The 24,271-nt window shown below is 41.1% G+C and overlaps 1 protein-coding gene across 4 annotated transcripts; it reads left to right on the top strand.

The window, feature by feature from the left end:
- The first annotated feature begins 825 nt into the window (after positions 1 to 825).
- asap3 (ArfGAP with SH3 domain, ankyrin repeat and PH domain 3) lies at positions 826 to 23,152 on the top strand. 4 transcript variants are annotated; one of them, XM_029493788.1, is made up of 26 exons: positions 826 to 1,243; positions 4,193 to 4,265; positions 7,161 to 7,306; positions 8,516 to 8,590; positions 9,677 to 9,726; positions 10,960 to 11,083; positions 11,880 to 11,965; positions 12,316 to 12,391; positions 13,252 to 13,338; positions 13,529 to 13,638; positions 14,293 to 14,362; positions 14,459 to 14,546; positions 14,899 to 14,947; positions 15,693 to 15,859; positions 15,971 to 16,104; positions 16,263 to 16,354; positions 16,460 to 16,640; positions 17,490 to 17,575; positions 17,688 to 17,803; positions 17,891 to 17,958; positions 18,839 to 18,946; positions 19,146 to 19,359; positions 19,560 to 19,851; positions 20,052 to 20,262; positions 20,432 to 20,563; positions 20,689 to 23,147. In XM_029493788.1, exons 1-26 carry the CDS (start codon positions 1,118 to 1,120, stop codon positions 20,761 to 20,763), a joined length of 3,036 nt encoding a protein of 1,011 aa, XP_029349648.1. In that variant the 5' UTR covers positions 826 to 1,117; the 3' UTR covers positions 20,764 to 23,147. The 4 variants fall into 4 exon arrangements, with proteins under 4 accessions (XP_029349648.1, XP_029349647.1, XP_029349646.1 ...); XM_029493787.1 differs by having other exon boundaries at positions 14,293 to 14,546; positions 20,689 to 23,149; XM_029493786.1 differs by having other exon boundaries at positions 14,293 to 14,546; positions 15,693 to 16,104; positions 20,689 to 23,152.
- Positions 23,153 to 24,271: the final 1,119 nt, after the last annotated feature.

Here is a 24,271-nt window from a genome sequence, read left to right as displayed (position 1 = left end):
AGCGCTTGGACTAAATTTCCCTTTACAAAGCTAATGTTGGAAAATATTCAGGTTTGTGGTGGAATCAAAGGGGGCCACTGTATTTGATGCCACTTCTAAAAGCACTCACCTGCACTTCACAGTGTATTGTATCACTGATCTCCCCGAGGCAAGCTTCTGTGATACACCTCTTCTTAAAGTTGACAGGCTTGACAATGCCAGGCATGCAGGAGTTGTGATTTATACACAGTTCCCAACCTCTCTGATACACTCTTTCCTTTGCTTTCATTTTGTCAGCGAGGAAGGAATTCAGAAATACAGCCAACAGCCCCCTACACGAGACAGAAGGAAGGAGAGTTTTGAAGAGTTTTGAGGCCTCGGCCAAGCACCCCTCTAACTAACAACAAAAAAGTGGCGCAAATTAAACCTGTGCGGTTAAAATGCATTGCTTGGATGTATGAAAGCACCGCGTGTGCTGAAGCTCTGTTTTGTGCGAAACGGCAAAAAGTGTTTGGTGTAAAACAGTCATTTCAATCTTCAGATGTGCAGATGTAAACAATATGTGGTCGCCTCACAGCAGCTCTCTCCCTCAACATGCACCTCATCCATTGAAAAATTCTTCTGCCCCGGTTTAGGCTGAATGAGGCTTTCTGTATATCCATGGCGACCACAGCGCGGATCATCCGGAGTTTGCATGGAAATGAGAAGTAAGAATGAAAGAAAAGAGTACACACGCGCACGCGCGCGCACGCACGCACACACAAACATTCCCACGTGACGATGGAGCTCGCGCCCTCCCTCGCCGAGCAGCACAATAGCGCGCGGCTTCACCTCCACGCGCACAGATTCGCCGAGCGGAATCAAAACTCGGTCGACTCGGCTCTAGTTTTCTGGGGAAAGTCCACCTCGAAGACGCTTTTATTTATTTATTCTACATGCATGTTTGGGAGCAGTAACCCCGAGGAATACTGCCTCATTTCAGTCTTTGCACAGAGTGGATGAGGAAACCATTTAAAACTGTTTTTTCTTCAAATGGGAGTTACGTACGCGCTTGAAACTTTGGCTCACTTTTCTCCCCAGTGAACCTTTAAAAAAATTAATAAAAAAAATTATATATATATATATTTCCGCCTCAAACATGCCGGAGCGAATAAGCGTTTCGGACTTTGTGGTCCTGACTAACGAGGATTTGTCTTCGCCCGGGACTTCAAGTTTTCAGTCCAAAATGAGCGACTGCAGGAACACAGTTTCAACCGTGGAAGAGGTGAGAGAGAGAGAGACCTGCACTCCTGCTGGTTACCTGTCCGTGTAGCTACCTGTCCAGTTTCTTTAGAGAAAAGTCGCTTCTTTTGGCGAACACTGGGCAAAATAATAATGTCTGTCCAAAAGATGAAGCGGTGCAAGGTGTTTTTGTTTGTTTGTTTTGTTAAGTCACCACTAACTGCTGTTAGTGCAACGCGTTGTATACAAATAAAAGTGGTCTGTGGTGAATTGGTGAGGACAGAGCTGCACTTAACAGCTGTTGGAAGAGAATTTAAGTATCTGGAAAATAGTAAATAAAATATGAGAGGCATTAATCAATGAACGTGTGGCTTTTGCTCTGCCTGTTAGGTTGTTTTGGTTCTGTGTGCTGGTGGTTGAACAAAGGTAGGCCTGGTTGAGCAGAAATGATAAGGTTATATGAGGTAATGTGGCAAACATCACAGTAAACTTTCTCCTGCCCTCATTCTCACTGAAGTCCGGCTGAGATGGGACACAAGTACACAAACATGACATACAAACATGACATACAAGCATGCGGCCCGCTGACAGGATCAGGGATTCATCTGAGTTGGACTTTTGACCATTCTCGCAGGCTTGTCAGTATAGTGAAGGCCAATTTGATAATTTTTGCCTGTTTGAACTGGTGCTTTGGCTCAATGCTTGTTTGAGGTCTTTTGTGCTTGTTTGAAATCTGTTCTCCTGAAGCTCCTCAGGCAAAGGAGGAAACAGGGAGGCTGCCACAAAGCAAATAACCCAAGTTTGCGCACAAGACTTTCCTTCCTTGTGCGTTTCCTAATGGAACACTGTTCTATTGTAACCTCAGCTCCCATTAGTTTTCATCACCTTTCAGAAAGATGATCTTTATTGAAAAGTTCAGATGTCTAAGTGTCTTAATATTTCACTAATATTAAATGATGGAATACAATGGACATACTACTCATTTGATGCAGGGGATCTTATAAAGCCTGTGAGAGTTGACGACATTCCTGGCTTCAAACTGTCAACTGAGCAGAGATGGAGACAGCAGAGTCTAGGGTTTATGAACAGAGCAGTTTCAGACAGCTGGCTGATGTATTTATCCTAGCGAATGTCCTTATTTATGGCCATGACACACTGGAAAATACATAGCTAGAATAGTTGCTTTGGGGAGGATCATGCTGGAATCCTACACGTGCAGACAGACAGGCAAAAAGACACACAGATACAATAGTCCCATTATAGCTACATCTATGGTTATTATGTTTAGTCTGCTCAGCCAGGACAAGCCTTATTAATGCTTAGGGTAATGTGTGTGGTTTGTGGCAACAGGCATACAGACAGAATTTCCCCCTCACACAAATTTACTTCCGATTAGAGATTACATTAATCAAAAAAGACAGGAATAAAGAATGGTTTCATTTCCTGAAGCTGTAAGCTTTGATGGTAGTTTCCCTGTATGGTCAACATATTGAAATTGTGCATTTTACGCTGCAGACAGGAAAGTCAGTCATAATGCCGAGCTAATGCAGTCGAAATGGATCAAATATCAGTTAGTCATGAAATATTAAGCTCTTCTGTTAATAATCCCACACACACCCTGACAGCAGGTGTACACAGTCTTGTTTTAGGCCACAAAAAGCTCTGCAAGAGATACTGGAGTTTCATAACACTTATGGGTGGAGCTATATACCTGCTTCATAAGGGCTTTGTGTGTTGTTCTTGTTGTTGTTCTTTGTCAGTTTCAACTGACAAATGTATGATTTATTTAGTTTTTTTTTTTTCCACCTGTATCTGTGTACCAATTTCGTTGGCTTGCACCAGTTTGTTTCCGCTGTTTACATCCCGTCTCCTAACCAACCTACCAAGTGTTGGAAGCTGCAGCAGAAGGCAACTTCCATTCCCTGTCTCCATGAAATTACTTTTCTATTCATTGTTTTTAATACCACATTACACACCACCTTTTAATTAGTGAGCTAACACTGAGGGAGTGGACTGACTGGGAAAGGCAGGGGCAAGTAAACACAATGTAACAAGAGTCTCTGTTAAGTCTAGATCACTGGCTCATTTAAACTATTTTTGGTGGCACGTAGGTGGGGTGCCATATGTTTAAATTGGTAAAACAAGTGGCTTGTGTAAGTGAACAGGAGGTAGCTCAAACCTTGCTGGTTTGGAAAAGACTGATTGTGCAAATATATTGAATTCACTTGCCTATTTGCATCTGGTCTGATACTGTTTCATAGTTAGAGGAAAGCTTTATTTCCTGCTGAAAATCCCCAGTCTGGTTTTTCATGTGGGGAAAGTGTTGGATGTGATAGTCAGACAGGAGAAGTAGACATTGTGACATCAGTAGCACCTTCACATGACAGTCTTAGACAATAGTTTTCACAATTGTGCTGACTCATCCGTTCACTTTAGTCATGTACCGTGAGAAAATAAAATGTAATTTAATGCAGATAAAAATTGCCTACGGTAAACTTACAGAGGAGACACACTGGGAACTAATTCTTCCATTCATGCTAGGTTGTGACCATTAACCTCCACATTGAAGCCTGTAGAAAATAGTAAGCTGTTGGTTTTCCTGTTCTTCTGGTAGTAATGTAGATGCCCACCAAATATCTCCACAAAAAGGCCAGCTTGCAAACCTAATGCAGACTTACAGTACAGCAATGTTGCATCTCCAGGATTTTTGAATCCTTTCATCTTTATTGCTGCTTTTAGCCCCTCCTGAGACAAAATGTATCTCCTTGCTGTCACAAACAATAGAAGACCAAGAACAGCATCCCTTCAATATCTTCCATAGTGCCTCTGTGTGTGTATATTGAAGGGGAAGCCACTATAGTCCCAAAGGGGAGTAGAATAAATTTGAGCCAGACTTAATTCATACAGACCAAGCTTAAAATGCAAATGCTGTTGAAGTATGTTGTTCTTGATTTAATTTTAACACCAAACTTTGTCTCATGTTTTACTACAGTCTCTGGAAATGGATCACACAACTCTGCAGAGGATGAAGAAGATCATCAAATCTATACACACATCTGGACTTTGTAAGTGTCACTGTGTCACACAATATAGTTTCACTTTTACAATGCATTGGAGGTTTGAGTAAACAACACCAGCTCAAAGTCTGATAGTCTATAACAAAGCTTCCGCTCTTCTTCGGTGGATTTTATTTGCTAAATTACTGTGGTAATTAATCTTTGCTCAGTGGCTGTAGCACTTTGAGATCTTCTCGTTGTTGTCGGGTTAAAATTCATTCTTGACTTTGAAAATAGTTTGGTGGGAGCTTAAGACCAGTTTTCTAGATCCTGAAAGAAAATTATTTAAGTTTGTTTATTTTTATTTATTTAAAAAAAAAAAAGTGGTCAAATTCCAGAATATAAATAAGCAACAGCACCATGAGGATGCTTTACACTGTAATTCAAGTTCAAGGATGTCTTGTTCCAAAGTATGTTAGCGCAGCAGTGAAGTTTCAGTTAAAGGTCAGCCTCTATTATGCCACGATGAGCTGTTCACTACATAGGGGGCCTCCACATAATTCATTGCACAAGCCTGATTCAGATGACATCACCAGTCTCTTGTGGGCAGTCATGTTTATGAGTGAGTCCCCTTGTTATGGCACCAGAGTGCGTAGGATGTTGGGTGATTGTGTTTATATCCATACAGAGTGTATGCTTTTGTGGTGTATGTGTGTGTCTGTGTTCAAGTAAATGGTATGTGTGGTTTCACCAGTTACAAGGTGCTCAGTTCACAACAGCCCTGCGGGGTCACCAAATAAATGTTTTATGAGTGTGTTTCATATAGCTTTGTCACCATAAATTTGATTCCACGTGCATAGGATCTGAGTGTTCACCTCAAAAATGTGCGGGGAAAAAGAAAGGAACTGCATGTTTCCTGTTGTTTTTTGGAAGCTGCCTACAAGCTGGCTTCACATTTGAAGACTTCAACTGAAAGTTTTTAGTAAAAATGAGTCAGTTAAGCAGCTGCCCACAAGTAGGCAACATCATGCAGTTAGTAATATCTGCAGAGAAGGGCTTCGTGATTATTCACAATTTAGTTTTATATCTAAATCATAATGGTTAGCAATAGTAATTTGAAAGTGAGAGGCCCTTCCCCCTACTTCTCTCTCATCATGTTGAACCCTTAATCTGTTTTGATTTTAAGCTTGCATTGACTATCTGACTCACTACATATTAAGACATGCTCCCCTCATGCTGGTCTGATGGCCCCTTTTCTGTGTTGGACACAAAAACATGCACATTTGGTGAGATGTTTTCTTCTTTAGTTCTCGATTCCCAGAAACCTCTAAGTACAATTTTTTTTGCCAAGACGCCAAGGCCTATGAGTCTGTGTGTGTGTGTGTGTGTGTGTGTGTTCTGGCAGAGGGGTTGACTTACTGCGCTGGTAACTGGTACTTAAAGGTCAATGCAAAAATCCTCCTCTCTCCTTTGTGACACAGCTGTTTGTTGTTTGATGGATGCAAGCAAGTTGTTTGTTACTTTTTTGACAACAAAGCTGCCACAACAGCTCAGTTTTCCTGCTCCGCTTCATTCTGTCTCCTCCATCCTGCGTGTCTTTCCTAATTAAAAAAAATTTACTCATTCTCAAGAAATGTTTAATGTTTGCCTTACAGTCAGTCAGTGCCGCTGTGTCTGTCATTCTCCAGTCAGTAAGTTTAATATTTTAGATGTGGAAATTGAAACAACAGAGATGGACATGTGATATCGTTCATGCCTATTTATGCATTTGTCTGTTGAGTCTGCTATAAGCGTTTCTGCACATCTAATTCTTTAGGAAACTACACAAAAAATAAGGGAAATCTTAAATCACACATTGGATCTTTATGAACCAGTCACCACAGCAGCTACATAGTTTCACGCCTCTCTCTTGTACTCAGTATGAACCTGCTCTCAACTGCGTAGGGAACAACCAAAGGTCTGTTCACCACGATTCACCACAGCCGGTGGCGGAGCTGCCAACTCTGATGTGCTGTGGTGACTGTGCTAGGAGACACAGCAAAATTTCTTTCAACTGATCGCATGTATGGCTGGAGGAGCTGGACAATGCAACCTGATAGGGTAGCAGGTATCGCCTTATGCTGTCAGTAGTGACAAGGACACAAGAAAAACACTTGGATGACGAGAGAAGACTTGTCTGTGGTGGTTCTCTTACTTTTATCTCGCTGTAGCACCTGTGGTCATATTCATTTGACTTAAGGCAGTTGAAAATGATTCATAGACACTGCCACTTTTTAAAAGAACAGATTGATATCCTTCATTTATAACTGTCCTGGTGTTGTACTGTGATGAGGAGGAACATGTCCCTAATTTTTTGAGCAATGTACTTTTTTTTAAATTTGCGGTTTACCACCACTAACAATTGGTTCATTTGGACCTGATGTTGGAGTTTCCTAAAGTCAGTTTTTATATGACTGAAGTGAGCAAACATTTGGTTATAACTGTGCATCAAATACCCATGTTTGTTGATTTAAAATTATTTCCAAGCCTCGGATATTCGCCTGAGTTTATTTGATGTCCTCACGTAAACATTGATTTCAAATTGCTTTGAGGTAAAACCTTGTTTAGTACAATGTAAACAAAAGTGGGGCCTGTCAGACAATTTTCCATCAGCCTTTTCCTACATAAACTTAATAGACTGAGAGCCCACTAAGGTCATGACCATTGGGAGAGTGACCTATAACATTATGCATTGACCTATAAGCCAAGAAAAGCATGGTTCTCTTTATCCGTGGCTGGCTTCTGCTCCAGGATGAGTGGAAACCAGCACTAATTTGTCCCACATGCTTGTCTTGTTAAAATACTCTCACTTCAGAAGAGCAAGTGAGTCGGCCTGTACAGATTTTCTGCACATGTAACTTGAGTGTGAGTCACCTTTTCATACATTTTGCCATATCCACTCTGTTTGCACGTGTTGTTTTTCAGCCCATGTGGAAAACAAAGAGCAGTATATTGAGGTGCTGGAGAACTTGGGGAACAGCCACCTAACACAGGACAACAATGAAGTCTCCACAGGTTTCCTCAACTTGGCTGTGTTCACCAGAGAGGTCACTGCCCTCTTCAAAAATCTGGTGAGAAAAAGGGAAAAGATTGCAAAAAAAAAAGAGAACGGGTAGTTTTGTAAGTTCAAACCACACATGTAAAACCTAGACAGCAGTGAGGAAGGAGGTAGAAAATAGAGGAAAGAAAAATCCAACTCTTACGCAGCTCCAAAACCCCCAAATGGTGGCAGTAAATCAGATCAATTTGAATTTAAATCATGTGAAATGGCAGCATTGAGCAGAACTCCAAAACCTGTTCTCCTAAGGTGATGTGTGTATATTTGTGCTCTTTGCACAAAAGTGTGCGTGTGTGAGTGCATGCACATGCATGAATGCATGGAGGAAACTGGTTTTCAGCAGCTGCATACATGCCCCTTTGGACTGCAAAATATGGGCCAGTCTGAATCCCTCCCACTGATAGTTTCTATGGTGATGATAATTCATCCCAGACCTCCATGTGTGAATAAACAGACACATGTACACTCGCACACACATACAAAGACACACCGTCTGACATACTCCCTCCTGTGTGTCAGTCAAAATCTCACAGGGGAGAGTGGGCCTTACAGATGTGAAAAGGAAGTAAGTCCAAATCGACTAACAAGAGGGTGATTTAACATTATACATTTAAATGAGCCCTGCATGCCATGGGTGTGCCATTATATCAAGGCCAGCTAAATGAAGTGGTTGAACATTATTTATGTTAATAAAAGAGTGCAGCTAGATTGTAATCCATCAGGATCCATGGAAAGGCTGCAGAGTCTCTTATGAACAGTGGTCAATTAGAAATGTGGACAATAATGCATGTAGCTAGGATGTGTGCCAAGTTGCCAAATGTGGTATTCTTTCACAGGGGAATTGATTGTAATGGTGTCTTACTGGGCGACGTATTGTTTAAATGAATCTCAACTTCCAGTTCTGACTACACAAACACTTAATTAAAGCAATTGCGTCATGCTCCCATTTCATTCCAAAAAACTTAATGACACAGATTTTTGTCCAGTGTTTTCTTTTGGTGAGTCACCTTTTTCAAAATGACTTCATACTTATTCACCATGTTTTTAGAATTATCTGCAACTCATTCCCAGAAATAAAAGTCCATAGGGAGGTACAGTAAGAGTCTGAAGAAGTGTGTGTATGACTATTTGCTCATACTGTAGAAGATAAAATCTGTCTGAAATGCTCTGTGGAATAGTTTTGACTTCTTTGCTTTTTTTCATCTGCTCTTATATGTTCCAGGTACAAAACCTCAATAACATCATGGCGTTTCCTTTGGAAAATGTGTTGAAATCAGAGCTCCGGGACAGCAGACTCGTGAGTGCAGATATAATCAACCTTCAAAGTGGTATAAACACGGTGGTGACTTGTTTTCAGTTACTGGTTGAAAGACAGGGGTCAAATGACAGAAAAGCCCTCACCCCTAACCCCTTCAGTTATTTTCTTTAAAGGACCAGTTTAATAGTTTCACAGGTCAGTATAGTAGATATACAGCTTGTAGTTTATAATCAGAGTCAGATGATGTTGGAATATAAGATAATGATAGTCATATTTGTTGGCTATAGGTTTACATAAGTTCATTTTCAATTGCATAATCACTCTGATATAATATAGAAATGATGAGCAATTAGTGTTTTACTCATGTACAGTTCTGTATAATCAGCAAATAGTGTAGATGTAGATTTTGTAGGAGCCAACAAACAAGGTCGTTTGATAAGCTGACATGACATGTTCACGATTAAGTGATTTGCAGTTCAGCAAGAATGAATGGGTCAATATTTTGAATGTGTGGCAGGAGGGAGGTCCAGAGGTGGGGGCAGAGCAGCTGAAGGCACTGGAGCCAAACGATAGCAGATAATACTGTCCGTCTATATTGTGAACGCAGCAGAGCCTACTACGGCACTGGGTAAAATGAGGCTGTTTATGTAGATTAATGAGCAGAATACTGAGCCATTATCTGTCTTGGGCACTATTTGACTTTTCCATTTGCCATGTCAACAAGTCTAGTAGTGAGAAATGATAGGCTAATGCCTCTGTAAGCTCCTGCCATTGCCCTGTTTTCGAAACAGCTGATTCAACAGCTGAACATTGCATCATTGCTACTTTGACAGAAGGTAAAGTGCTACTGAAATCCTGTTCAGCCAGATTGCTGGCTCATTCATGTAAGTCATCAGGTTTCTGTGCATCAACTGTCTGGCCCTATCCAATCAGATAATTACCAATGAAATCCACGCTATGCAATGCAGCTTCACCTGACTTGACAGCTTCATTTACCTCTTGTGTGGGTATTTTATTGATTACAAAAACACTACTGTCTGTTTATGGGATCATCACCTCATGGCCAGCAACATTCCTGATGTAACATAAAAATATCTTCTCTTCTCCTTTTTCTCTGTTTTTCAGGAGCTCAAGAAACAGATGGAGAAGAGCTGGAAGGAGTATGACATAAAAATGTAATTAACCATACCCTTGCTGCATATTGTGTGGTCACACTCAGGTTCTTCTCTTTAAGCCTTTCTACATTCACAAGAGAAAAGAAACTGAAGCCTGAGATCAATATTATTGCGTAAGGAGACTCTTGTATCGGATTTTTGGTTCTTGTCAGTCGTTTCCTTGGTCATGGAAGTTAGTGTAACAGCATCAATTAATCTCCAGTGTTAATTTTGACAGGCAATTTTAATTTATATTTAGTCTGACAAAAATGCCCTTTAGTTTTAGTCATATTTTAACAAAATGAAATGCTTCAATTTTTGTCTGGCTTTAGTCAAAGAAATATCATAATGATTTGGGTTTGCCAAAATCAAGCAGAATAGGCAAATTCAGTCAGCTAAAATCTAAAAGGAGTAGTTCAAGGGCAATCTAATATTTAAAACGTTTCCCTTGGATCTCCGCACATTGTGAACATCTACTAACCTGTTAAAATTGAACGGTGTAAAAAGCTGCAAATGTCATTTCAGATTTGTTGTGTTTTTGCCAGTGATTGGCGTTTCATTTTCTATTTTTCAAAATTTTTTTTCCACCAAATGTAAAGCCATCCCAGACATCTGTTTGTCTCCTATGACCAAATTTTACTATCAATGGATGCTAAGACATTTTTGCAGAGAAAAGCTGCTGTTGACTTCCACAAATGCAAAGTGTTGGAAGTCCCTTCCCCATCGCCTCAAAAAGACTTTTGCTCTTAACTGATGAAAACTAAAAAAAGGATATGATTTGCTTTCTTTCTAACTTGCTGAGGTTTTAGTTGTCGACCAAATGTTCATTACATTTTATTTAGTTTTTTCATCATCACATGAAAGTAACACTGTTAATCTGATAATAGTTAATTCCATCTGGCCATTCTCCATTAGAGTCCTATAAAGTAGAACTGAGAAACTTGCACTTTGCAGTCATCATTTGATCTTCTTCTGATAGCTGCTGAAAGTGTTTTATAATGTTGTAGAGTTTTCAATTCTTCCTTATTGACTTTCTCTCCACCCTTCCCCTGTTTCTCTCTTTATGAAGGAAGTGAACGAGTTGGTGGAAAAAGTCCCTCATAGTTTGCACTGGAAAAAAGCAGCTCACTAAAACTGCTTGATAGGTTAATAATCAAATAGAGAATTGATTAGAGAGGTGGCCAAATAACTTTCTGAGACACTGGATACCATTCTTTATTGTTTTCGCTCTCTTTCTTTCTCACCCCCTTACAGAGGGAAGCTGGAAAAGGAGAGGAAGGAGAAGAACAGGCAACTGGGGCTGATCAGGACCGAGGGATCAGATGGTGGGGAGGACATGGAGAGAGAGAGGAGGTCCTTTCAGCTGCAAATGTGTGAGGTGGAGGAATCAGTGCCAGTCAAAACACCAGACACAGACACCTTTCACATACCTGAGTAGGGCATGATTTAGTTCACATGGGTGGTCTGCCTTGCGGAGCCCATTTTCCATCAATGGCTGACAGGATGCCCAAGGCAGATCCCCTTTGTTTCTCTCTAGTAATTGCCGCAGTGAAAAAGATATGCTTTAGAAAGTCAAACATCAGTTTAATTGACCGACTCTTGCACAATTACATAGTGCTGGGTCATATACACTAGTTTGCAGTTCAGTACCAGATGAAACTGCTTTATGACTCACACCTGAAAAGCAGACTTGGGGAGTACACACGTAGCTGGATGAAATCCTGGGGAAAAAATGCCAACTTACAATGCAGCTGTTTTGAGACAGGTAAAATGTCTCTACTTTTCCATACCTCAAGCTGTCTGCCCTTCTTTCCCTTCGCAAACATACAAAAACGCTACAGTTTGCTACAGGATTTTTCTAATCCTGTTCTTAAATTTAGATTTATGACAGGCCTGATCTTCACAATAAAGGTTACAATGTCTGCTTTATATATATATATAAAGTGTGTTAGCACTGACTTTTGTTGGAGTGCTGAAGGCAAATAACCTTTGAGACAACAGCAGTGTCTTAGAAAGCACATATTAAAAATATCAACAAAACAGCCTGTAAAAATATGTTGCCCAGGATTAGACCTAAACTATAGGAACATAAACAACTTAATTTGATGCCTCAGGTTTTTCTGCTGTTAGTTCTGGAGCGTGTCATTAATTTTCTGTATTTTTTTTCTCCCCAGTATCTTTTGAAGATCCAGGAGCTGAAGGTACGTCAGGGCCCTGATCTTCTCCAGAGCCTCATCAAATATTTCCAGGCCCAGCTCAGGTCAGTCTCAGCCAACACCATCTTTTGTGTCATAGCTATTGTGTTAAAGGTGTGAAATAAGAATAAGAAAGTTTTTTTTTTTTTTTTTTCTTCCTGGCATAAAAGGCAGCTGGATTTGATTTCATCTTTAGAGGGGAAATTTTCGTAATAGTTGAGGTTCTTTGGTTTTCACTTCCTTTTACAAACTATTACTGTTAACCATTTACTCATTTTAATCTCACTGAAGGTTTTACATGAGGACAAAATTGCTTATACAGCCTCAGCATGTGATGTTTTGGCTGGTGCAAACTAGGATGTTTGGACTCATGTACCCTCATGACTCAGCATTTGCCTTTTTTTTCTGATCTCAGTTTCTTTCAGGATGGGCTGAAAGCTGCAGAGAATCTTGTTCCCTTTATCGAGAAGCTTGCTGCTTCTGTGCATACGGTAATCACAGAAACTGTTGCTAGTTTTTCTCTTCTGTGTGATATGAGTCAGTGTTTATAGGGGTAAAAAAAACAAACAAACAACATTTTGATGTTGTCATGCGTGCTGTACAAACATGAACATAGTTTTCTACTTTTGTCGTCCGTTGCTCAGTCTGGGTTACTTTAAATCAAAATGTTTCAGTACTTTCTGTAGTCCTATTTTACTCTTTCAGAACAGCCAAAACCTCAGTCCCCCAACCCCCTTCAAACTGAGCCAACAGGCTAGGACTGTTATTGGAGTATATTCCCAGCAATGCTTCCCCTGTTTCCAAAAGATGAAACAGAAAGCATCCATCATTTTCATTCTTTCCCTGCTGCATACCTATTTCTCTGACCACTCTGAATGGTTTTCAGCCTGAAAATTTCCCTTTCTCTGGATAGAGCACTGGAAACAGACTGTTAACTGTGATACTAGGAACGTTAGAGGTTTTTCTGGTTCCTCAAGAGCAGCGCACAGATCTGCACAGACATGCCAGTCCTTAGGCTCAAGAAGGAAATTCAGATGGAATCTGTGTAGGATTCGCTGGAGAAAAGCTCAAATATTTCAGTTAAATTAACTTATGGTAAATCCAAGCCTGTTCACCCTGTTTCTTAATATGAAAAGCGCAACCTCCCAGGAATACACACCCCAGCACCGAGCTCTGTTATGCATTATGTGGGACTTTACACAGAGCTGGTTTATTTTCATTCTGCTCTCAATGCTTAGTACAAAACAAAAAATATAGCAAATGTTATAGATGTATGGATATTATAGATATGATTTTTTTTTTCTTTTTTTTTTTTTTTTCTCTCTCTCTTTGTGTGTGTTTTATGTTATAGGTGCGTCTCGACCAGGATGAAGAAGTAAAACAACTCACTCAGTTGAGGGATTCTCTCAGATTACTTCTCCAAGTCGAAGTGAAAGAAGTGAGCTCATTCCTAAAGTCTTAGAAATTATACTTTTTACTCATAACAAAAGTACTGATCCTCAGTCAGTGTATAATTGTGTGTTCGTAATGGTGTCAGAATAGTGTTCTATATTGTTTAGTATGTCATGACCTGCAGAGCTGGGTTAGGGCCTTGGAGCTACTGTCCTAAATCCATGTTTGTCTCACAGGAGTACCTGAACAGGAAGAACTCTGGCAATGGGTACAGCATCCACCAACCACAGGGAAACAAAAAGTATGGGACAGAGAAATCTGGCTTTCTTCTCAAGAAGAGTGACGGGTGTGTAAAAGCACAAGTTGTTGTTGTTATTATTATTATTATTATTATGATTATTATTATTTAAAAACTACATCTATTTTCAAAGTGAAATCACAGCTCCCTGCTGCTGTTGATTGCAACAGCAGTCATAGCCGGGTAAAAGGAAAGCCAGCAAGCAGGACAGAGAGAAAGGGGGAACTCAGACTTTGTCTGCCCCAGCTGGTCTTCATTATGGTGAGATGAAGATTCAAACGAGGGCCCCTCCTATTTAAACTTATTGGCAGACTTGCTAACTGAGAAGATCCAAGTTTTGCATCTCGCTCTCACACACACACACACACACACACACACACAGAGTGCTAGATTACTGAGTGATAAGGGGAAAGGATGTGGTTCAGTAGGGCAAATGTGCAAGAGGAGATTTAAGTTTCCTCAGGCCAAAGACACAAAACGGAAAACGTTGTCTAACCATTTTACTCAATTCAATCAAGTTAATGAAAGCAAGACTGGAATTCTGTGGAAATAAGCTGAGTCAGCACAATATAAATCATCATTATTCAAATCAACGCTGTTTAAATCAACAGAAACCAGTCACAATTGTTATATTAGTAGTAATACTGTGTATGAGATTAATTTGTGATATTTTATTTCATTTTGTGCATTTTTGTTCCACAGCATCAGGAAGGTGTGGCAGAAAAGAAAGTGTGGAGTGAAATTTGGCTGCTTGACCATTTCTCACAGTACGGTGAGGACAGAAGACACATGTCCCCAAGCCTCTGTCAGTCTTGAATTATGTCCAATTTTTTCAGCACACGCTGACAGCATATGTGTCCATCTTCAGATTAATCGACCACCTGCCAAACTGAACCTATTGACCTGTCAGGTGCGACCAGACCCAGACGACAGGAGGACCTTTGACCTGGTCACTCGTAGGTTCATTCCAAAGCTTGGCCTGTACACCTTACTCTCAGCGTGTCATGCTTCTCCTCACTCTAAAGAGTCATCTGCAGTGCAGCTGTATGGAAGTGTGCATGTTTGGCCTGTACATCAGTACAAATTGAGAACAACAAGAACAAACAAGATATAGATGGAATGAATGCCAGAGATTCCTTATGGTTCATATCCCCTGTTGTGACAACAACTGGCTGATTGTGTGCAACGTGTTTGGTGTTATGCAACTTTGATTTCTGTCATCTTTCAGACTTTTTATTTTTTATTTTTTTGAGAATTAATTTTTTCATCAGCTGACAGAACCTAACTACTGTCTCTTCATCTCCATAGATAATCGGACGTACCATTTCCAGGCAGAAGATCACCAGGAATGTCTGATGTAAGCATTGAAACTATTGTACTGCTTGATGTTAACTTTATTCACTTCCTTATCTTGTTCATGTCCTCATTGTCTAAATAAGTTGTTGTTTATAATGCAACTTTTATTAAAGCTTAGGTCTGAATTGGAAGGAGAACTGCACATAGAAAGAGGAAAGGCGTACTTAAGGGGGTAGTTAAATAGAATGATAAAGGTTGTTTAATCGATTGCTGTAAACAGAGTATGGTCTTATTCTATTTACGGTGAAGAACAAGGAGGGCTGACAATAGACAAAAATGGACAGAAAATAAAGAAATGCTGTCCTCAAGAACCCCCCCCCAGCCCAGCTGGTGTTGGGTGGGACGTCTCTTTGCAAGCGAGAGAACTTTCTGTGTTGTGATGTGGTGTTGGACAGAGTTGTGTGTGGGCTTTTCTGTCCCCTGCCCTTCCCTTGTGTGTGGGCCTCCAGGCAGTCTTTGATCCAGTGTGCTGTGTGAGTTTACGGACAGAGAGGAATGGAAATGGTTTGCAGGGAAAAGTACCAGAGCTTCAGAAATGAAAGACACAAGATTATGTGCAAGTTTTGGTGGTAGAGATCTGACCAAACGGTGAGAGTGCTGATGACTTATTACTAGACAACTGAGCAGAAAGCACATGCAAAACATATGGTGGAATACTTTTGATCTTAAAGGGAAAAGAGTGAATTGATCGGCCTTTTAGTTTCCTTTTGTGTGACATATTCTGTGTATGTGTGTCTATAAATTAGTTGGGTGTCAGTGCTGCAGAACAGTAAGGAGGAGGCCCTGAACACAGCGCTGGGAGGAGATCAGTTGCACCTCCAGGACAGTGGGCTCCAAGAACTTTCCCGAGGCATCATTGCTGGGCTTCAACACATGCCTGGCAATGAGGCCTGTGCAGACTGTGGGGCTCCAGGTCAGCCAGTCATTGCCACTGATGATAATTGGAGAAATAAATATGAAAATCTTTGTCCCAAGCATGACACAATTCAGATGTGCTTTTATCTGTTTGCTTTGTGTATCTCAGATCCAACATGGCTATCGACCAACCTTGGTATCTTAACCTGTATTGAGTGCTCTGGGATCCACAGAGAGCTGGGTGTCCACTACTCCAGGATCCAATCTCTCACTCTGGACCTACTGAGCACTTCTGAGCTTCTGGTACTACACACACACATGGAAACACACAATTGGCAGTCACACAGACAAGTTCCTGGTGGATATTTTCTGTCATAAATTACAAACATTATGTAACTGCTTGGCTTTCATTGAAATTCCTTTATGTCACATCTTTGTGACTACATTGTGTTTCATTGCAGTTGGCTGTCAGCATTGGCAACACCAGATTCAATGACATCATGGAGGCGGGTCTTCCTAATGATGCTGTCAAACCACTGCCACAAAGTGATATGTGAGTCCCTGATTTAATTTAAACCAAATCTGACTGTTCAAAAAGTATTTTTCAACTATGCGGTGCATTTTCTCTTTTATGAATTTGTGTATCCTGTACAAACAGGAATGCAAGGAAAGAGTACATTGTGGCAAAATATGCTGAGCGACGTTATGTCCTACGGAGAGAAGAAGCCGATCCCGGCCGGCTGGCCGACGCTGTGAGGAGTCGTGACCTCATTTCTCTTCTGCAGCTCTACGCTGAGGGAGCAGACCTGGTGAAGCACCTCACACCACCAGATGGACAGGTGAAGATAATCTAGAGCCACTAATGAATTTTCACACAGTGAGCTCTTCTTCAAATGTATTTCAGTGTGTTAGAATGACAGAGAACATTATAAACACATTCCATCTAGAGAGAGATTTCTAAATATAGCCACAGATGTAAGGCATCCCGACAATGCCGCGGAGCATGCTTGCTTAAAACCACACAAACATTTGTGTGATGCTTCAAAGACTTACTAATTTACTTCCAGTTACTTTGGAGCTATGACTGAAAATCATAGATGGATGGATAAAAATAGAATCAAATCATGCTCTTTATGAAAAAAAAAAGCACCAGGACAATAAGTTTGTTGGAGGTGTGTGGAAGGTTCCAGTATTTGAAGTATGCGTTAATTGTCCTCTTGTGTGCATGCATCATAAGAGTGGGTAGTCTGAAGCCCTCCCATCTTATTTAGCCTCTAATCAAATCCCCCCCATTCATCCTCTCATCTTGTTTTCCTTGCCTCTGCTGTACGTCCAACGCCTCATTTTCTTGTCTTTAATCACATTCTACCCTCATGTGAATGTAATGTCTACTTCCTCCTCAGCTCGTGTGTGTGTGTGTGTGTGTGTGTGTGTGTGTGTGTGTGTGTGTGTGTGTGTGTGTGTGTGTGTGTGTGTGTGTGTATTTTTAACATACAGACACAAATGAGTCATTATAGGCACTCTGGTACAGACTAAACAAAATATCCCAGTCATGCGCCACATCTTTATACCTGATTGTTGGATGCAAAAAGCACTACAGTGACCATTGCAGAAAAAATATGATAGATGGAAAATGTTTTGAGGGTCAGTACTGTGGCCTAATTTATTCTCATTCCTTCCTTTACAAGGGGAACAAAGAGACAGCTCTTCATCTTGCTGTGCGTCTAGAGGAAAGAAGCTCCCTGGCGCTTGTGGATTTCCTCTGCCAGAACAGGTCAGGCTGACAAATATCGAAGTGTGATTTGTAGTTGTTGTTGTGAAGGAGATTAAAGTCTTGGTCAGTATTATTATACTAACCAAGAAGTATCTGTATTGTATGATGACAGCAACTGTCTGGAGAAAAGAACAGCAGAGGGAAATACAGCTCTACATTACAGCGTCTTATATCACAAGCCGGAGTCTCTTAAATTACTGCTTAAAGCAAAAGCAGCTCTACACACAGGTACATTTTATTGTGTTTTCATTTTTCTTTCAACATGTGCAATCAGTGAATACTTAACCTTTTTCTTTCTTTCAATGTCTGTTTCAGTGAACTCGTCAGGAGAGACAGCCCTCGATATTGCCAGGAGACTTCAGCACATTCAGTGTGTTGACCTTGTAAGACCTCACACCCCTCTTTTAATGAGCACTTTATTTAAATGACAGTTTTCTCTAGGTTTAAACAATTAGTTGGTTAAGTACACGTCAATATAATATTTAACATTGGTCTTGCCATTTCAGTACTATTTAATGTGGGGATAAATACATATTGAAATCTTTAAGATTTGCATTCATAAATTCATACTATGAGGTTAAGTTCAAAGGAATCAAGTTGCAATTAAAATACCCTCCAAAAATCCAACTCTAGGAACAAAACAAAACAACTTCCACAGCTGGAAATACTACCTTAAAATAACTCCCTGTGCTGCAAACCCCATCTAAGAACCTCATCCTCATCAGGTCCCACTGTGGATCATTTATAAACTGGTTATATTTTCTTACCGGACATCTGCCCTGCTGAATCAGACCCGCTTTATGTAATATCCTGTTAGATTACGAACATCCTTGTTTTGTAGTCTTTCTGTTTAAAAATTGGAAAGGTCACACTTGTCCCTCAAACTCTTCTCTCCTGCTGCTCATTGGCTTCCATCATTTGTAGTTGCGTTTGATGTGATTGCCTCTTTTGATCTGTATTTATTTGTGGGTTAGTTGCAGGCTGGAGGTTTTCAGTTGTTTTCCCCTGTCTCCCTGATTCTTTGTTTTAATCCTAAAGCCACATACTAGTCGTTCACAAATGTAAAAATATGGCACTTTTCTTAAAACAGCAGTCAAAGAGCTGCCAAGTGTCAAAAGCTGAACTAGAAAATGAGTTGATATGTAATTGGTTTGATAGAGGCGAGTATAGTTACCACATCTTAGCTGATCCTAACTTTTATGTGTGTTTTGCTGGAGCAGTGCACACGTTTTCTGAGTGCTTGTGCTTTTGTGTGTGTTTTAGTTGGAGCTTGCCCAGAGTGGGAAGTTTAACTCTCAGATCCATGTGGAGTTCATGTGGGAGACTCAGTCTCAGGAGCTCTATGACAGTGAAGATGACCTGGATGAGAGGGTAAACAGCACACACCCCCACCTAGGCAAACTCATTACTGGCTTTGTCTGTCTGCCAAAAACCTTTCCAAACTTTGGAAACTAACATAAAAAGGGTTTTCCACTGCACTCTTGTCTGTGAATGTGGATGAGGTAATTTACAGTAAATTATTAAGAATAGAACTTAAACTAAACTTGTGCTCCTTTTAACATTTTTCCAGGTGAGCCCACTACCGAAAAACCGGTCTCCATTGCCCTCCAATGGAGGTGGTGGATCGTCCTTTTCCCGCTGGAGTGTGGCTAACACTAGTACAGGCAGCAGGCCTTGTCAGACTTATGAAAATCTAGACTTCCTATACAGAAATCCACCTGCCAACAGTGCCCCCTCTGGAGCATTAGGACCACCACCACTGCCAGCTAAATCCATCCAAAGAGGTAAGTTACTCCATGAGGTCAAAAATGCTCATGACACCTATTTAAACTTTATTTTATACTTTATATTGATCCTGTTCACAGCCAGCTCAGACAGCAGACTTTAAAGCGTCATTCTCGATCATGATAACGGGACAAATCTGTTTATGAATATATAGACTGGACACTGATGCTCTTGTCCTATTTGTGATTCTCCTCCACAGGCCGCTCGGACCCCCAGATTTCGGTCTCAACGCAGGAAGGAAACCCCAGTCCAAGACGTTGCTCTAATCCTCCCTCCCATTCCTCAAGTCCCCAGACACAAGTGAAACACAGCCCTCCTTCACCGAACACAGAGAATCCAGGCCAAGGTGGGAGAACACCAAGGTCTCCCCACGGACATGGAGGTCTGCTTAGGGGACAGAGGCAGAGCACAGAGACCCAACCTGGTGCCATTTCTGGGTCTCAAAGCAATGTCACGCCAACATCTGCTCAGAATCATATAGGACCTGTCAGGTAAGACAGCACCGCTCCAAATGGTTTGAGGCTGCTGAAAGGATATAATTCACGATAAACCCATGTCTAAAAATAAAACTTTTAGTACTATCTTTAGGAAAAGCTTTAATAATATGCAGAAGAGAATGATTGTTTGACGTATTCATAAATAGGTCTTCTTTGATCACTGTAAATTCATTATACTTTAACATCATTTAAAGCTCAGAGAAGACCACATCGTATCGTCGGACCAGCAGTGGCGGGGGCAACCAGGGGAAATGTGGCGTGTTGTCTCAGAGCTGTGTTGGCAGCCAGGAGGAGCTGTACTGTAGTTTACTGGGTAATATTGGAGCCCTCAGCCAAGCTCCTTCACCAGCCCCATCATCGTTACCTGCTGTGACCTGTGCCCCCCGACCTCGCAGGAACGCTATGGTACAACTGCAGCGACACTTTTTTTTTGTTAAATTCAGCTAATAGTTTCACTTCTCTGCTTTAGTTTTTTATACTTTGCACTGCTGAACCAGAATGGGCATGTGAGATTTCACAGCCAATATACATTTGTTGGGGGCAAACTGAGAAATAGATTAAATATCTCCTCCAGGTTTCTGGCAGTAGGCCCCCTCAGAAGCGTGTAAAGGCTTTGGTGGACTGCCGAGCAGTCAGTTCAGAGCAGCTCGCCTTCTTCAAGGATGAGATCATAGTGGTCACGGCCACCAATGACCCCCACTGGTGGGTAAGTGTCATTACAACTTATTTTCATTTTCGTCTCCTATCACATGCCATCTGAGTTGCATTCTGAATCATTTCTCGTAAACGTATGTGTTTGTGTTATAAATATGGTATTCTTTTTCCTCACAGGTTGGTCACATAGAAGGGGAACCGTCCAGGAGTGGGACCTTTCCTGTCAACTATGTACACAGACTGACAGACTGACTGACGTGGAAATATGAAAGTACTGTTTCATAACATTAAAGGACCTGAACCAGCATTGGATGCTTACTGGAACTGAAACATCACACAGTGGATTTAATCTTCCAGAGAAGACGTGGTTATTGTCCTAGATCCAAGTCAAACCATAAGGTCTGAGAATAACTACACGAGGAAGTCAAGGGATACACGACTGTTTTAATTCAAATTTTTGGGGATTATACCTTTTTAATTTTTACTCATGCTGGGAGCTCGTGGAGGAACGTAAGGTTTTCACAGCCCCATTAAACCTCTTATTCCTAAGACAAAGTTTTCCCCTGTTCGTCTGCACTTGGTTTTCTGACCCTCCATGTTTCTGTAGAGAGAAACCTATGAGGTGCACATTCATTTGTGGCTGGGGAAATTGCTCTAATGTCTACTTAACACACAAAATGTTGTAAATGTCTAGGATCTCTACCTGGAGCCAAAGCTTACCTGCAGGGGAAAACCCTTTAGGGCACTTAAAACTCACTGAAAAGAAAATGTCTGAACAGTTGGCAGACCTGTAATTGTGTATCTATCCAGCTGCTGTATACAGTTAGAGCTGCTTTTTGTCCTGAAGGAAAACCGTCCAGTCTTTAAAATCACTGTACACTGAGAGATCGGATATGAGGTTCAAACCTGCCCAGTGTCTGTTGGAGCCTGCCCTGGGACTCTTAAAGTGGTTGTCTGCCTGCCAGCCTGTCTCCAAAGAAACCCCAAGCGTCTGGGCAGCCCGAGGAGGGATCTGAAACTTTAGCTCAGCCATCTTCAATCTGGGCATGGCTCACCGCCTGCGCGGAAAGCGATGGATCCAGTTTCTCGTGGCTCCAGCCATCTGTCTCTGGAGAACCTGGGATAACGATAGTGTGTTAGAAGAAAAAGAGACTCTCTGTTCTACAAAGAAAGGGCACTTAAAGAGGACTTGTTATTAGCAGCACCCCACTGCAGCAATTTGTTTACTGAACTCACACTTACTCACTGTAGCCACGTGTCTATCACATCAGATATACACAAGCTCACTTGCACTTAGCAATACACACAGATTAGCCTCCAGGAGCGAGGAAGTGTGTAACTGCTCCACTTTTCTAAAACACAGTAACAACTCAGCACCTAAATCTAATACATTTCACAGCTATTCCACTCAATTTACTGTACATACTTCTCCAAAACTATCCACCAACGTGTACAGTGTACATCATGTTTTCTAATCTGCCATACCTTTATAAACAAGTGTATTATTACATACAGTGTTACTTCATGTTCCTAATATGATGCTATGCGTCCTTTGTTCAGTTGCACAAGTTATCTAATGGTCATGAGAGAGAAAAAAGAAATAGACACAGTTGCAGTGTTAAAGGATCCTGTCTCATTTAACTGAAAACACATTGATGGGGAAGTATAGGTAGTTAGACAGCAGGAATTCACTTCCTTTGTATAATTCAGTTTGAAACCATCTGGCGAGGAGTATCCTAGCTGTAACCTTTCCTTTCGGTCTCTGCTGGTATTACCTCTTCACAGCATTGATTTGTTGACATTGTTGGATTAATCAAAACAATACAGACCAGACAGCCAATGTGTGAATTAGCACATCACTGCAACAGACCACAACTTTGAGGAACTCAGTCCAATGTAAAATAAATAATGGTAAATTAGCTCATTTTAGTGAGTGTATATATGTCACATGCGCAATAAACCGCTGATATAATACAAATGAAGTGTTTTCTGATGCATCTTGTGACTTCAAAGGAGTTGGGTAATGTGGCCAGCTCAGAGCTAGAAAGCTAATCCTGTATAAAGGAACTGAGCTCTTTCTGTACAGTACAACCACTTTGATCTTAAATTATTTAGCTAGTGTGGGTAACCCACAAGTCCAACATCCTAGAAATATGTTATAGAACATTTTAGTTCATCCTAAAGTAACGCTTATGTGTGCAAAGCTAGCTGAAACAGCTTTCACTGCAACAGCAGTCAAACTTGGCTCGATTGTATGCCCAATGTTTAACAACTGAAATCCAGTAATTCTGCATCCGTAAACTACTCAGGAACTATACTTACAATCAGAATATAAACCAGCCAAAAAGGGTGCAACCGAATGTTGTGCATTTTCAAACTGGGGTCTATATCAAAAGCGACTGCGAGGCGGAGCATCTGTGAGAGCTGTAGGCACAAAATGTGAGGAGTTTGTAAAAGAATTCATAAAAGAATGCATTGCTGTCTTTGAAGCCTGACTAATACCCTTTTCCTCTTCAAACTACCACCCTTTCCCTGAAGCCAAATCTCTAACCGTCTCTCTTGGCAGTTTTCCCTGCAACTCGCCATCCTAGCAGCCTCATTTATTTCCATCCAGATGTTACTTGGCCATGGCCCTCCGTCCCTAGGCCAGGATGATGAAATTCCAACCTGTCACTTGCATAACTTGCCACCTCTAGCAGCCAGCGTTACAATGCTGCATGCCTCAGCCTATTCTCTTTGCCCAATCCAGCAACAACAACATTTCCTGCCCATCTGCCAGTACTAATGCATACAATGAATACAACAAGCACTTTGTTATTCCTAAAACATACTTTTAAGTTTTCGTGTTCTAACAAAAGTGTAAGAATAATAATCCAATGCACAAACTCATTGTAATCCACATTATGCAAAATCAGGGCTATGCTAATCTCTAGATTTATTTTCTTCACGGGTAGGAAGTGTATCTTCGGTCCATTATTAGCATTTTTACATCCATGTATGTTTGTGTGCATCAGGATCTATAATCTCTGAACATGAAATATTATAGGATGTTCTATCATTGCAGTACCCCAGATACTGAGATCTGCCTGTTTAAAACCCATCTGCCTGAGTAATGCCTTTCATTAAGTGAGCAACAGCAAAACCATCAGCTTAATGTAACTTCACAAATCCTGGCTTGCCATAATGAGAACTTGGAAGTGGGATATGTTTCCAGTAATTCTGCCCTTTCCATCCGAACACAGAGTTATCTAACCCCCATTTGACTAAATAATCAGCTGAGGAGGGGCTTTAATGGACAACCCAATGGCACCGTGAGACGAGATGCAAAGTAAGAGCTCTGTTGAGCCTAAAGTCAGGCTTACCCGTGTCACGAAGGCGGCTCTCTTTTAAGCAGGCTGTATCACCATGGTAACTTATTCTGCGAACATAACCTGGTCCGGACCAGTTTCTGGGAGATCCAGTGGCTTTAGGTGTTGGAGCCGCTCTTCAGAGGGAGAGAGTTTCTCCAGACCGGAGTGATCTGTTGGCATTTTCAGACGATATTCTCTATGAGGGACAGGCTGCAGCTTCTCAGCTGAGGGAATATGTCACATATGCAAGCTTGTTGAACCAGATGGAAGTAATGCGACCAAACAAAGCCGTGTATTTACAGTAAAGCAGCCATCAGCAGCAGTTTTTGACCCCCCACCCAAAAAAAAAGACCACCGATCACAGGATGTTATATATTAAAGTCTGCCTTTCCTGGGAAAAGGAAAAGTCA

This window comes from Echeneis naucrates, chromosome 22 (genome assembly GCF_900963305.1).
Source record: "Echeneis naucrates chromosome 22, fEcheNa1.1, whole genome shotgun sequence".
In the NCBI taxonomy this organism is placed as follows: Eukaryota; Metazoa; Chordata; class Actinopteri; order Carangiformes; family Echeneidae; genus Echeneis; species Echeneis naucrates.
Note: the sequence above shows the minus strand (reverse complement) of the source record. Positions and strands in the feature narration are given on the sequence as shown.